The sequence below is a fragment of the Dendrobates tinctorius genome, unplaced genomic scaffold (genome assembly GCF_039654945.1).
Source record: "Dendrobates tinctorius isolate UK_male_01 unplaced genomic scaffold, ASM3965494v1 ptg000163l, whole genome shotgun sequence".
In the NCBI taxonomy this organism is placed as follows: Eukaryota; Metazoa; Chordata; class Amphibia; order Anura; family Dendrobatidae; genus Dendrobates; species Dendrobates tinctorius.
Genome location: NW_027361830.1, coordinates 9,433,388 through 9,448,841, shown reverse-complemented (window position 1 = coordinate 9,448,841; position 15,454 = coordinate 9,433,388). Strand labels below are relative to the sequence as shown.

General features: G+C 42.9%; 1 protein-coding gene across 2 annotated transcripts in view; it reads right to left on the bottom strand.

Annotated features, from left to right (window-relative positions):
- The window catches only part of PIGN (phosphatidylinositol glycan anchor biosynthesis class N), a 509,674-nt gene that overhangs the window by 239,304 nt on the left and 254,916 nt on the right, over positions 1-15,454 (bottom strand). For both annotated transcript variants that reach the window (XM_073550192.1, XM_073550191.1), the window contains exon 15: positions 13,001-13,140. In XM_073550192.1, coding sequence (XP_073406293.1) covers positions 13,001-13,140 — 140 coding nt within the window. The remainder of the gene's footprint in view (positions 1-13,000; positions 13,141-15,454) is intronic.

Genomic DNA, 15,454 nt, shown 5'->3' with positions numbered 1-15,454 from the left:
GCAAAGTATCTCATACCATTCTCATTGAAAAAAATGAGTAATTATGGAATGGACAAGGCAACTGTTAGGTGGATTCATAACTGGCTTAGTGATCGGACCCAAAGAGTGGTCGTAAATGGCTGCACATCCAGTTGGAAAAATGCCTCAAGTGGGATATCACAGGGTTATGACCTGGACCCTGTATTGTTCAACATCTTTATCAGTGATTTAGATGAAGGAATTGAGGGTACACTGATTAAATTTGCTGATGACACAAAGCTAGGAGGGATAACTAATACTAGAGAACAAAGAGAGGATTCAAGAAGATATAAATAAACTGGAGCAGTAGGCAGCAACTAATAGAATGGTATTTAACAGGGAAAAAAGCAAAGTACTACATCTGGGCAGTAAAGATGAAAAATTGGAGGAATAGGGCTAAGCAACAGCACATGTTAAAAAGTCTTGAGTATACTAATAGATCATAAACTGAACATGAACAAACAGTGTGATGCAGCAGCAAAAATGATAAATGCAATTCTGGGATGTATTAACAGAAGTATACAGTCAAGATTACGTGAAGTCATTATTACCCTCTCCTCCTCTTTGGTCAGACCTCATCTGGAAAATTGTGTCCAGTTTTGGGCACATTTTAAAAAACACATCAACAAACTGGGGCAAGTTCAGAGAAGAACGACCATGATAATGACGGGTCTGCAAACCATGTCCCGTGAGGAATGGTTACAGGATTTGAGAATGTTTCGCTTGCAAAAAAGAAGACTGAGAGGAGACTTAATAGCTGTCTACAAATATCTCAAGTTCTGTCACACTGTAGAAGGATCATCTTTATTCTCATTTGCACAAGGAAAGACTAGAAGCAATGGGAAACTGAATGGGAGGAGACACAGATTAGATATTTGAAAAAACTTTTTGACAGTTAGGGTGATCAATGAGTGGAACAGGCTGCCAGGAGAGGTGGTGAGTTCTCCTTCCATGGAAGTCTTCAAACAGAAGCTGGATAGACATCTGTTTGGGATGATTTAGCCAATCCTGCTTTGAGCAGGGGGTTGGACCAGATGACCCAGGAGTTCCCTTCCAACTCCACCATTCTATGAATCTATGATTTTATGATTAAATCCGTCTTGTAGTTGCTGTTTAATCTTTATTTTCAGTTTTGCGTTAATGATATGCCCATGCTCCGGGGTGGCCTGTGGGGGGGTCTTCATATGGTGCTCTGATTAGGTATTCACCAGTATGGCTTCTGACAGGTGACTGATCCCTCAGTGACCTGCCCCCTATTTTACATTCTGCATATAATATGGTTTGAAAAAAAAAAAATTCACATTCCTCAGGCAGGCAGTACTTGGGCTGTAGTATGATATGGTGGATTATACGCCCATTTTCGTTTTATTTAGATTTATAGTTTTGCTTGAAAAAAAATAAAGATATCTTAATCAACATGGCGCTGGCAGCAGCGCCTGCACAGTAGCATCTATCTCGTTCCAATAGTTGCTACTGTGCAGGTGCCCCCGGCGCCATCTTGATGAAGCTTTTTTTTCTCTAGTAAAATGGCGCCATTTTGATTAAGATACATTTTTTCCAAACAAAACTATATGAGGTTTGTCTAAATAAAACGAAAACAAGCATATTATCCAACATATCATGCAACAGCACAGCATTTTTTTTTCAAATCATATTATAGTCATTATGTAAAGTAGGGGGCAGGTCAATGAGGGATACAGTCATACAAATGAATATGTAAGCAGAACCCCACATGAAGACCCCCCACAGGCCACCCTGGAGCACAAGCATATCATTAACTCCAATCTGAAAATAAAGATTTAACAGCAACCACAAGATGGATTTCATCACCACAGGTATCATTTTAATCAGTATAATGGCGCTGACCCTACACTGAGGTCTTAAAAATAAAGCAAAAAAGGTTTCTACAAACATTTAAAAAATGTATAGCATAACCAGCTTTCTATAAAGAAGGCTGAGCAAAGTACTTCCCAAAGGAACTAAGATAAGGGTACAGCAAAAAAATAGGAATTTAAAACATAACATTTATTAAACCAATTACCGTAAAAGGTCAATATTAATACCAAAGACACACATGTATACCTTAAAGGGAATCTATCACCACTTTTTTGGCATACCATGTAAAAATATCATTTAATGCAGTGTCAGCTCTGCATTATACACATACTTTTTATACCCCTTGACTTCCCACCAATGATACATAAATATTATTATTATACATTCATATAGAGCCATTTATTCCATGGCGCTTTACAGGGAAAAGGGGAAATATAGACAAGTACAATAAACATGTGCAAGACAAGGGACACGCAAGTACAGCAGGAGAGAGGACCCTGCCCGAAAGGGCTCACAGTCTACAGGGATGGGTGAGGATACACTAGGAGACAGTAGAGCTGGTTGTGCGGTGGTTCAGTAGACCGAGGATCATTGCAGGCTGTAGGCTTGTCAGAACAGGTGGGTCTTCAGGTTCTTTTTGAAGGTTTCCGTTGTTGGTGAGAGTCTGATGTGTTGCGGCAGAGAGCTCCAGAGTATGGGGGAAGCATGGGAGAAGTCTTGTATGTGGTTGTGGGAAGAAGAGATGAGGGGGGAGTAGAGAAGGAGAACTTGAGAGGATCGAAGGTTGCGTGCGGGTAGGTACCGGGAGACCATGTTACAGATGTATGGAGGAGACAGGTTGTGGATGGCTTTGTATGTCATGGTTAGGATTTTGAACTGGAGCCTCTGGACAATAGGAAGCCAGTTTAGGGCCTCGCATAGGGGGGAGGCTGGGGAATAGCAGGGAGACAGGTGGATTAGTCAGGCAGCAGAGTGTAGGATAGACTGGAGTGGTGCCAGAGTGCTGGAGGGGAGGCCAGAGAGTAGGAGGTTGCAGTAGTCGATGCAGGAGATGATAAGGGCGTGCACTAGTGTTTTTGTGGTTTCATGGATGAGGAATACGTGGATCCGGAAAATATTTTTGAGTTTGAGGAGGCAAGGGCTTGGATATGTGGTTTGAAAGAGAGGGCAGAGTTGAGGATCACCCCAAGGCACCGAGCGTGCGGGACTGGGGAAAGAGAGCAGCCATTGACATGGATGGATAGGTCTGGTGGAGGGGTAGAGTGAGATGGGGGAAAGATGATGAATTCTGTTTTGTCCATGATCAGTTTGAGAAAGAGAGCAGAAAAGAAGGCTGAAATAGCAGACAGACATTGTGGGATTCTGGTCAGTAAGGAGGTGAGATCAGGTCCAGATAGGTAGATCTGCATGTCATCAACGTAGAAGTGGTACTGCAAGCCGTGGGATTCTATGAGCTGCCCCAGGCCAAAGGTGTAGATGGAGAAGAGTAGGGGTCCGAGGACTTAGCCTTGAGGAACACCGACAGACAGGGGGCGAGGTGAGGAGGTGGTGTGCGAGAGGGAGACACTAAATGTTCGGTCTGTTAGGTATGATGAAATCTAGGAAAGGGCCAAGGCTGTGATGCCAAGAGATGAGAGAATCTGTAGCAGGAGGGAATGGTCCACGGTGTCTAAGGCAGAAGACAGGTCCAGGAGAAGGAGGACAGAGTAGTGTCGCTTGCTCTTGGCGGTTAGTACGTCGTTAGTGACTTTAGTTAGGGCAGTTTTAGTTGAGTGATGTGGTCGGAAGCCAGATTGTAACTGGTCAAAGAGGGAACAGGAGGAGAGGTGGGAAGACAGTTCAAGATATACATGCTGTTCCAGTAGTTTTGAGGTGTAAGAGAGAAGAGATATCAGGCGATAGTTAGACACAGAGGATGGGTCGAGGGAGGGCTTTTTGAGGATGGATGTGATTGAGGCATGTTTTAAGGATGAGGGAAAGACACCATTTGTAAGTGAAAGGTTGAAGAGGCGTGTTAGAGTTGGAATGAAGACTGTGGCAAAGTTAGGGATGACGTGGGACGGGAGCGGGTCAAGCGCACAATTTGTGAGGTGTGATCTTGACAGGAGGGTGGAGAGCTGATCTTATGTCATGGTGGAGAAGCTGGTTTTGGAAAAACAGGGCTGAGTGGCTAGGAGGGGCATTGGGGGCTGCGGATCACAGCTTTCTCCGATCGTATTGATCTTCTGCTTAAAGAAGGAGGCAAATTCTTCAGCAGAAATGAGAGGAGATGGAGGAGGTGCCGTGGGACGGAGTAGAGAATTGAAAGTGTTGAAAATCTGTTTAGGGTTGTGAGACAGTGAGGATATGAGGGATGCAAAGTAAGTTTGTTTTGCAGCACAGAGGGTGTACTTGAAGCTGGCAAGGGACTGCTTGCATGTGTTGAAGTGCTTGGTAGAACTGGGTCTCTTCCTTCTCCGCTCAGCGGCCCTGGAAACCCATCTCAGTTCTTTGGTCATGCTGGTCAGCCAGGGCTGCCTGTTGATTGTGCGAGTTTTGCTCTGCGTGAGGGGGGCGGCCGAATCAAGTGTTGCTGTTATTGTGGTGTTATAAAAGGTGGCAGCAGCATCTGTGTCATGAAGGGAAGCTATGTCTGTGAGAGGGAGAAGGGACTCAGAGAGTGATTGTAAATTGAGGTGTTTGAGATTTCTGCGAGGGTGAACAAGTTTGGGGAGTGGGGGTTGTGCAGTCGGAGAGGAGAGGGAAGAGAATGTCAGTAGGTTGTGGTCGGACAGGGGGAGGGGTGAATTAGTGAGATTAGTGAGGGAACAGAGACGGGGGAAGACAAGTTCCAGCGTGTGACCATCTTTGTGAGTGGACGCAGAGGACCATTGAGTGAGGCCTACAGCAGTGTATGTAAATATGCTCGGTCCACTGGGTTGGGCTTATTGGGATGGGATCATTGTCCGACTCCACCCCCTCCTCTACTTGCTGTACGTATTCGTTTCTGTGAATATCACAGATAGCGTACAGCCACCGCATGTGCGCATTCAAATGATCCCTCACGCGTGGGCAAAGCCGAAAAACAGTATTGAGCATGAGCCATGCCTTTCTATGACCCGGAAGTATACTTGTATACTTCCGGGTCATAGAACGCAATAGCGAATGCAGGAATTACCCGAAAGGAATGCGTAGAGCACGTCAGTAGGGGGGAGAGACGGACAATATGCCCTACCCATCTATCTACCCATGCCCTACCCTCTATCATTACTCCATTACTAAAGAAACCCACCCTCGACCCATCCTGCACAAACAACTACAGACCAGTCTCCAATCTCCCCTTCATCTCTAAACTCTTGGAGCGCCTGATATACTCCCGCCTTACCCGTTACCTCTCCACTCACTCCCTCCTAGACCCTTCACAGTCCGGTTTCCGCCTCCTACATTCGACAGAAACTGCACTCATCATAGTGACCAATGACCTTCTGACAGCAAAACGTAACGGTGACCACTCTCTGCTCATTCTTCTCGACCTTTCTGCAGCTTTAGACACTGTTGACCACCCTCTCCTAATCTCTAGGCTCCAGTCACTAGGCATTAAGGACACTGCTCTCTCCTGGTTCTCCTCCTATCTTTCTGACCGCTCCTTCAGTGTTCTGTTCTCTGGCTCCACTTCATCTCCCCTTCCTCTCACTGTCGGGGTACCTCAGGGCTCAGTCCTTGGCCCCCTTCTCTTCTCTCTCTACACAGCCCCAATTGGACAGACCATCAGCAGATTTGGCTTTAGGTACCATCTTTATGCTGATGACACACAACTATACACATCATCCCCTGACCTTACCCCCGCTGTACTACAGAACGCCACTGACTGTCTGTCTGCAGTCTCCAACATCATGTCTGCTCTCTATCTGAAACTCAACCTCTCCAAAACTGAACTTCTTCTGCTCCCGCCATCTACTAACCTCCCTAAATCTGACATTTCCCTCTCCGTGGGTGGCACCATAATAACACCCCGACAGCAGGCGCGCTGTCTGGGCGTTTTGTTTGACTCCGATCTCTCCTTCACCTCCCATATACAATCTCGTGCCCGCTCGTGCCACTTACACCTAAAGAACATCTCTAGAATCCACCCTTTTTCTCACCATGGAAACAATAAAAACCCTCACTGTCGCCCTGATCCACTCCCGCCTGGACTACTGTAACGCTCTATTAATTGGCCTCCCCCTCACTCGACTCTCCCCTCTCCAGTCCATCCTTAATGCAGCAGCCAGGGTTGTCCATCTGGCTAATCGTTTCTCAGAAGCATCCACTCTTCGCCAGTCGTTACACTGGCTGCCCATTCATTACAGGATACAATTCAAAGTACTTGTTCTCACCCACAAAGCTATCCACAGTGTGGCACCCCCTTACATCTCCTCCCTCATTTCTGTCTATCGGCCTAACCGACCACTGCGCTCTGCAATTGACTTTCGACTAACCTCTACCCTAATCCGTACCTCCCACTCCCGACTCCAAGACTTCTCCCGTGCTGTGCCAATCCTCTGGAATGCTCTACCCCAAGATACTAGGACCATCCACAATTTGCATAGTTTTAGGCGCTCGCTCAAAACACATTTGTTCAGAGCGGCCTATCACATTCAGTAATCAAAGTCATTTTATGCTTGTGTGTGTAGCCCATTCACTATCTCCATCTATCCCCCACCCCCTGAAGATGGCTGGACCATCATTGTAAATACATCATTGTAAATACAAACCTGTGCTTTGTATCGCCCCCACCTCATTGTAGATTGTAAGCTCCCACGAGCAGGGTCGTCTTATTTCGCTTTAATTATTGTATTGTTAACGTTATTACTTATGACTGTTGTGTTTGAAACTGTTCAACTGTAAAGCGCTGTGGAATATGTTGGCGCTATATAAATAAAGATTATTATTATTATTATTATTATTAATAAATAAAGATTATTATTATTACCCATCAGACCAGACCGAGCATATATACATACACCACAGGAGGAATAAAAACGGTATTTACATATCATTGGTGGGGAGTCAAGGGGTATTAAAAGTACTTGTATACTGCAGAGCTGACACTAAATTGAATGATATTTTTACATGATATGCCAAAAAAGTGGTGACAGTTTCCCTTTAATACAACTATGTCTGAACACAGTATGGTTGTTACAAAGTTAGCAAAGTGCTGTAATTTACTTAGCACCTTCAAAGTCATGTAATTCACTGATCAAAGAGATGGGTAACAAAAAAAAAACAGTTCCATCTATCAATCCATATATATATTGTGAGGGGATGACTCACTGAGCTGCTTTACCAGGTAGACACAGGAACCGTACTGGTGGTAGTTTACCTGCTAGTTTATTATGGACAGCATAAACTTCAGCAGGGTTCAGCAAAATAAACAGAGCCTTTTGGGCATAATGGTAAAACAAAACAAAAGGAAACATTTAACAGAGTCCTTGCCCTGCAGGCTTCACTGCAGGCAACACACACAGCGTCCTTAGCTCCTTCGGGAGCTATGTGGGCGTTCCACCTCTGCCAACACACCACCCCTGCTGACTCTCATGGCCAGGTATTTAACACCCCACGTGATGATCACATGACCCTGACATCACACAGGCCCTGTCACGACTCTGCAGATGGAGTTACGTTGGACCTCTTCCCACCAGCTCTATGGAGGTCCACTAAAACCAGCCCACAATATAACGTATATACTCGAATATAAGCCGAGATTTTCAGCCCATTTTTTGGGGCTGAAAGTCCCCCTCAGCTTATATTCGAGTCATATACACCAGGAGGTCGGAGGGGGAGGGGGGGCGGGGGTGTCAGGTCATACTTACCCATCCTGGCGCTGTCTCTTCAGCTCCCAGCTTCTCTGCGATCTCCCTTCCTTCCTTCAGCGGTCACACGGTACCGCTCATTAAACTCATGAATATGCGCATATTCATGAGTTTTAATGAGCGGTACCATGTGACCGCTGAAGGTAGGAAGGAAGATCGCGGAGAAGCTGGGGGCTGAAGAGACAGCGCCAGGACGGGAAAGTATAGCGATACTCACCTGTCCTACGTCCATGGCTGTTTGCTGCTGTCTGGCACGTCATCTGTCAGTGACGTTCAGACAGCAGAGGTCACGGTGACGTGGTTAGTGCGCGCCGCACCCCCTGCAGTCTGAACATCACTGATCGATGACATGCCAGACAGCAGGAAGCAGCCATGGACGCAGGACAGGTGAATATCTCAGGTGCCAGCAGTGACACCGGCACCTGGCCCCCCAGCGACGGAGAGGTGAGTATGTCATTGTTTTTATTTTTAAATGCAGCAGCCTTGGCAGCACATGGGGCCATAATCTATGGAGCATCTTATGGGGGCAGCATATAGGGGCATAATCTATGGAGCATCTTATGGGGCAGCACATGGGGCCATAATCTATGGAGCATCTTATGGGGGCAGCATATAGGGGAAAAATCTGTGGAGCATTTTATGGGGGCAGCATATGGGGAATAATCAATGGAGCATCTTATGGGGGCAGCATATGGGGGAATAATCTATGGAGCATCTTATGGGGGCATAATCTATGGAGCATCTTATGGGGGCAGCATATGGGGGCATAATCTATGGAGCATCTTATGGGGGCAGCATATGGGGGCATAATCTATCGAGCATCTTATAGGGGCAGCATATGGGGGAATAATCTATGGAGCATCTTATGGGGGCAGCATATGGGGGAATAATCTATGGAGCATCTTATGGGGGCAGCATATGGGGGCATAAGTTATGGAACATCTTATGGGGCCATAACCTTTATGGAGCAGCATATGGGGCATATTATTCTATGGAGCATCTTATGGGGCCATTATAAACCTTTGTGCAGCACTATATGGGGTGTATTTTGTATGGAGCATCTTATGGGGCTATCATGAACTGTATGGAGCATTATATGGGGCTCCTGATTCAATATGGATATTCAAAAACATTTAACCTACTGATGTCTCAACTAATTTTACTTTTATTGGTATCTATTTTTATTTTTTAAATTTACCAGTAGCTGCTGCATTTTCCACCCTAGGCTTATATTTGAGTCAGTAAGTTTTTCCAGTTTTTTGTGGCAAAATTAGGGGGGGTCGGCTTATACTCGAGTATACACGGTAGCTTAACCCTCTCAACACAGCGTGCTGGAGGAAAACTATTCTGGTTTTACATCGCTGACGCTAATATGCGCAGTGACACATATCTCCCTCCATACACTGTGCCAGTGACCCTGTCACAATATATATATGGTAAAAATTAAGAGACCATTTCAAATGTTCAGCTTGTCTGATTTTTCTCTTTATAGGTATATTTTTTTAGTAAAATGTAAATTGTTCTTTTAGTCTATAAACTTCTGACAACATGTCTCCAAATTTCCAAGCAATAAGTTTTGGGGGGTTTTTTCTGAAAAGGAGAAATGGTCAAAAAAATAAAAAAAACAACAAAACATTGCTTTCAGACCTCAAAGAATGCAAAGAAAACAAGTTCATAATCATTAAGAAACAACAATATTAATGTTTTAACTCAGGAAGAGTTCAGAAATCAATATTTTGTGGAATAACCATGATTTTTTAAAAAATAGCTTCCAAGCGTCTTGGCATGCTTGCCACCAGTCTTTCACACTGCTTCTGGCGCAAAAATTTAAGCAGTTCTTCTTAGGGTCACGTTTCACTTAGCGACGCACCAGCGATCATGACAACGATACGACCTGGAACGGATCGCTGGTGCGTCGCTAAATGGTCGCTAGTAAGCTGCCAAACAGGCAGATCTATTCAGCGACGCAGCAACGATCCAGCGATCCCTGTAACGACCTTGCCGGTCATTGGTACCTTGCCACACAGCAGCTTTTCAGACGATTCCCGCCTGCGTCTCTGAGTTCATCGTCGTCAACAAATGGCCCAGGACATTTGAGCACAATCAGTGATATCCAGCGGGGGGCCGGTCGCCGCTGCGTGTCACAAGTAGCGAGATCGCTGGCGAGGTCACTGTTGCGTCACAAAATCGGTGACGCTTCAGCGATCTTGCTAGCGATCTCGCTATGTGAGAAAGGGGCTTTAGTTTGATGAATTATCCATCATCCTCTTGATTACATTCCAGAGGTTTTCAATGGAGTTCAGGTCTGGAGAATGGGCTGCCCATGACAGGGTTTTGATGTGGTGGTCCATTAATTTTTGCCAGAGCTGTATATACAGTATATATGTATGTGTATGTTTGTGTTTATCTTTGGAATTAATACTGAAATATTAAAAAAAAAGTTTTAAATAATATAAAAATTCAAATTAGATCCTTTTTATCCCCATTAAAAACAAATTAAAAAATAAACATATGTAATATAGCCACATCCATAAAAGTCCTGTCTTTCTATCAAAATTAATTCAGGAAAGAAAGGAGAGCTTTCTGGATGTTTTCCGCCCTTGCTGATCAGTGATGAGACATATATCCCAGATTGTCAAATGAAATAGTGGTTTATTCTACGCGTTTCAAAGTGCAAAAGATTTCTTCATAAGGAAATACAACAAGTATAGCTATGGCAGCAAAAGTACCATTTAAATAGTATAAAGATTTCAAATGTGAGCACCAAAAAAGACGTGATAGATGTCAAAGTTCGGTCAGGTACCACCTAGGATGGCACATGACATACATGTGGTGTGCTAAAATAAAATAAATGAACGACAATGATTATTATTATGGCAATGAATATATTTTAATAATTATTGTATGTAATAGAGAGATTTGTATCTCTCCTTTCTTTCCTGGATATCGTTTGGTCATTTACTGACCCATGGATGTGCTGCAGCTGATGTGCTTTATTACACGCTTTGTAGATACCCATAAAAGGTGAGTGTAATTTTGATTTTATCACCTGCCATACTCCTCAGATTAGACCCTATGTTGTGCTGATCTCTCCTACAGCTCTGCGACTATCAAAATTAATTAACCAATACAGTAAACAATGTAAAGAGGAAACAAATTGAAATGCCAGCATTTTGGTTCTTCGATCACCACTATTCCCTAGAGATCCTCCCGTTAAAGTACAAATGTTACAGGTGTCAGAAAATGGTAACACAAACTAAAATAAATGAAAGACAATGGTGGAATTGCATTTTTTCACAATTTCAACCCACCTGGAATTTGGGTACATTTTTTCAGTACATTGTATGGTAAATTTGAAAGGCCTCATACGGCTACGTTAACAGAAAAATAAAAACATTATTGCTTTTGGAAGAAGTGAAGAAAAAATGCAAAATATGAAAACTAAAATTAGATGTGGAGGCAAAGGGTTATAAGGAATGAGTATTGTTTTACATGTTGGACATTATAGGCTTCTATGGGAAAAAAATACAAAATAAAAAATTAAATGATTACTATTAGCGCTAAGCAAACGTGCTGAGATAAGGTGTAATCCGGACATGCTTGGGTGCTAACCTAGTGACTTAGGCTTGCTCGAATAATTGCCTAACAAACAGGTAATCTGTTGTGAATTCCCTGGCTCAGACTTCTGAGCCGAAGCTCCCCCTGCTCCCTCCGGTGGTTACTGGAGGTAGTGGAGCTAGCCAGATTGACAGTGATTTGCCACCTGATAATGATGACGACTGGAGATCTGGGGTTACGGATTGGAGTATTTAAGTCTGCAGATTTCCTGCAATCCCTGCGTTGGATTTTTCAGTTTTTTTTGCGTGATTGCAGTGTCTTTTGTTTCAGTGTTTGTGTTTCATCTTGTCTCACCGACAATATATGTTTGGGGGCTATCTATTCCTTTGGGGTTTGCTCCGGGGCAGTTTAGATTTCACCTTTCTTGCTTTAGGCTTAGTTAGCTCTCCGGCTGTGCCGAGGCATCTAGGGCATCGTAGGTACGCTCCACGGCTACTGCTAGTTATGTGGATAGGATCAGGGGTCTGCAATCTGCTTAGTTACCAACCTCTCTGATTTTCTGGTGGCTTAGCTTGTTCCTGCCATCCTCCTTGGTGACCCATTCATAACAGTAATCCCTGCATTTGTTGCGGATGTCGAACTTGATTACACACAGGTGGATTATATTTATCATCATTAGTCATTTAGGACAACATTGGATCATTCAGAGATCCACAATGAACTTCTGGAGTGAGTTTGCTGCACTGAAAGTAAAGAGGCCGAATAATATTGCACGCCCCACTTTCCAGTTTTTGAATTTCCACAAACATTTAAAATAACCAATAAATTTTGTTCAACTTCATAATTGTATTCCACTTGTTGTAGATTCTTTACCAAATATTTACATTTGGTATATTTATGTTTGAAGCATGATATGTGGGAAAAGGTTGAAAAGTTCCAGGAAGCCGCATACTTTCGCAACGCACTGTATGTAAGAAATAACGGATATGAACAACTATCACAGGCAGGTCAGAAAATAACTATACCCTGACAAGTGTCAGACCAATTGTGGCCATATTATGAGAAAAAAACTAAATCTAACCTAGAAGTTGTTGAGCAATCAGAACAATAAAAGATTGGTCCTTACCCATATGAATCTTAGTAGGAGACCAGACAGACAGCCCCAATGCGCGTTTCGCGTAGGCTTCCTTGGGGGGCCATACAGTATTGAAACAGATTTTCTTGACTCAGTTTTCTCAGTATTGCATTGTATATTTTGGAGCTGTTCTGTTACTTATGACTCTTTTCAATGTGGCTATTTGGCACACATTTAGTGTGATGTGGTTTGTTCTTATTTATCTGTTTACAACACATGATAACTGTGGCGCAAAACATGCACCATGGAAGAATTCAGATGCATTTAGCAAAGTAAAAAAAAACCCAGTGTGTTCAGTAGCTGAAATATGGCTCCCTGGAGGTGGTCTTGCTGACCATGTATGGTCTGTGTATAAAGTCCGGCCTTATGACAACGCTCCAGCCATGGGCACCTCCAAGCCAGTGAACGGAGTAATAAATTATTTGCTACATATTTTTACATTATTTAAAAAGGGCTTTAAATATAAGGGCATTATGCAGGCATATTCCATACACATCAGTGAATGACTTAAAGTGAGAAATGTTCCATATTTTGGGATAAGCTACATCTACAACACACAATACACCAAACAGCAAGAACAGTAGAATAATTTTTCTTGAAAACTCATGTGAATGCAACTTACTTTTTTGAAGCAGAATACCAGATGGGGATAGGTAATAGGCAATAGACATAATATGTCCATGGACTTGACTGAATAATCAGGAAAAAAATCATGGACAACCCAAGAGAACCAAAACCATATCTCAAATTTGGTGATGGTACCTGAAAAAAATTACAAATATAACAGAAAAATATTAGCACCATCATATTTTATAACCCGTGACTTTAAGTTAACCAGTGCCTGTTCAGTTTTGGCTTTTAATGTCACTATAGAAGTAGGCTGTGATTTAGGCAATTTGCTTGTAAAGCACATTAAAACTACAAAGCAAAATATCAGTAAATGGTCTTTGCGTTTTAAATCACTGCCTAAAGGAAAATATATTAATTTACTATTTTACTCATCAAAGGAAGAAGCATTTTTGTAAAAAAAAACAAAAAAAAATCAAATTTATGTTGCGTACGAGAAAATCAAGCTTGGGCAGTAGACAATATAATTTATGACATAATTTAGTTGTTAAACAATAATTATTTGCATGCATTGAAATCTGAACATAACACATTGCAGCGAGTGGTTACTTGTTATCTGTAAACTTGCAGGACGAACCTTCTGAACACTCCGGATGAATGAAGAATGAACATCATTTGCATCTGGCTTGACAATTCTCCGCTGCAAGTGGATGTAAATGATCCACAAACAGTTGCCAGTCACCTTAAGGTGCCACTCTTTTCATGGATTAAAATGTAGAAAACTTACAACAAAGAAAGTTACAGAGCACACAAACCTGAAAACCTATGGGAGAATGTGTGAGAGTGTATATAAAACTTGGCAATGGGTTTGTCTGGGCAAATTAACTGTGCCCTGGGACTGGACATGTCAAAAATAAACTCATCTACCTGAATCCATCTGTATCCAGAGCAGGATGTGCAGAGACAGGAAGTGGTGATGCCACCATTCCAACAGCCACCGAACTGCTGCAGACTGTGAGTGGCTGCAGTGGTTAGGTGACTCTGAGCAGAGCATAATGATAAAACATTCAAGTACACACTGCTCAAGTTACTGACCGCTGCAGCCAATCACAGGCCACAGCAGGTAGAGCAGTGACATCACCGCTTCCTGTTTTCTTGCGCAGATCATATCGCGACCTAGATCAAAGCAGATGTCGGTAGGCGAATATGTTAATTTTTTTTTCCGTATTCAGACACCAGGCAAAGGTTTATTTTTGTGGAACAACAATAAGTGAGAAATTTACATGAAGCTAAACGGGATGGCTTCAGAAATTCTTTTTATTATAAGCAGGGCTTCAACGTCCATGAATATCCACGCAAGAACATTTTTATTTATCAGATCAGAATCGGCAAAAAAAATTAAAAAATGCCAATCTGACCCTACTGATCCCCTGTTCCTCCCATTCCTAAGCTTCTTGGGTCTCCGCCAGTCTCTACTTCCTGATCACTCTGCACATACAGGAAATGAAGGCTTAGTTACTCACTAGCCACCGCCGTGGCCAGCCTCAGCCAGTCATTAGCTACATCACTAAGTCATGGCTACAGCAGGAAGTATAGAAAGCAGTAACCCTGCCTATACTGGCACATAGAAAATATTTGTAAAGGTGATGCTAGAAAGGTCGCACAGGCCCAAAACCTAAGAATAATTTATTTAAAGATTCAGATGACACTTTGTTCCCTTTTGATTGATGTCAGGTGCAGGAATAATAGAGATTCAGTTTTTCGCATAGAAGTGCAATAAGTGGTTTTCATGCACCTGTGATAAGTTTACGGGGCCATTCACATGCCTATAATTTTTCGTAGACAAAGCGGTCTGTGCAAAATCGCAGAGACATGTCTGATTTTGATCTGAGGGTTGGATCAAAATTGGCAGTGCAAGTCTATGGGTCTTGGAAAAAATCAGACCACACTTGAACTTGTACAAACTTTTTGCCCCATGTACGAGAAAAATGGAGGACACTTGGACCACAACCTGATCAAATGCTGATCAAAATAATTGGTCCATTTTTCCTCACATGTGAGAAAAATTGATGCCTGAATGAGGCCTTAGGAATTAGATAGGGAGTAGTGATGAGCGAGCGTGCTTGGATGAGGTGTTATCCGAGCACGATCATGTCCTAATTATTTTCGGTGTGCTCTATATAATAATAAAAATAATTTTATTTCTATAGCGCCAGCATATTCCGCAGCACTTTACATTTTAGAGGGGACTTGTACAGACAATAGACATTACAGCATAACATTAAACATATAGATCAAAACAGATACCAAGAGGAATGACGACCCTGCTCGCAAGCTTACAATCTATGTGGAAAAGGGAACCACGAAAGGTTGATGGTAACAATTTCTTTCATTGTTTGGACCAGCCATAGTGTAAGAATTGGGTGTTCCTGTGATGCTGCAGGAACCAGTTAACAACCTAAATATGTAACAGTACAGACACAGAGGGCTATTAAATGCAAAAAGTATG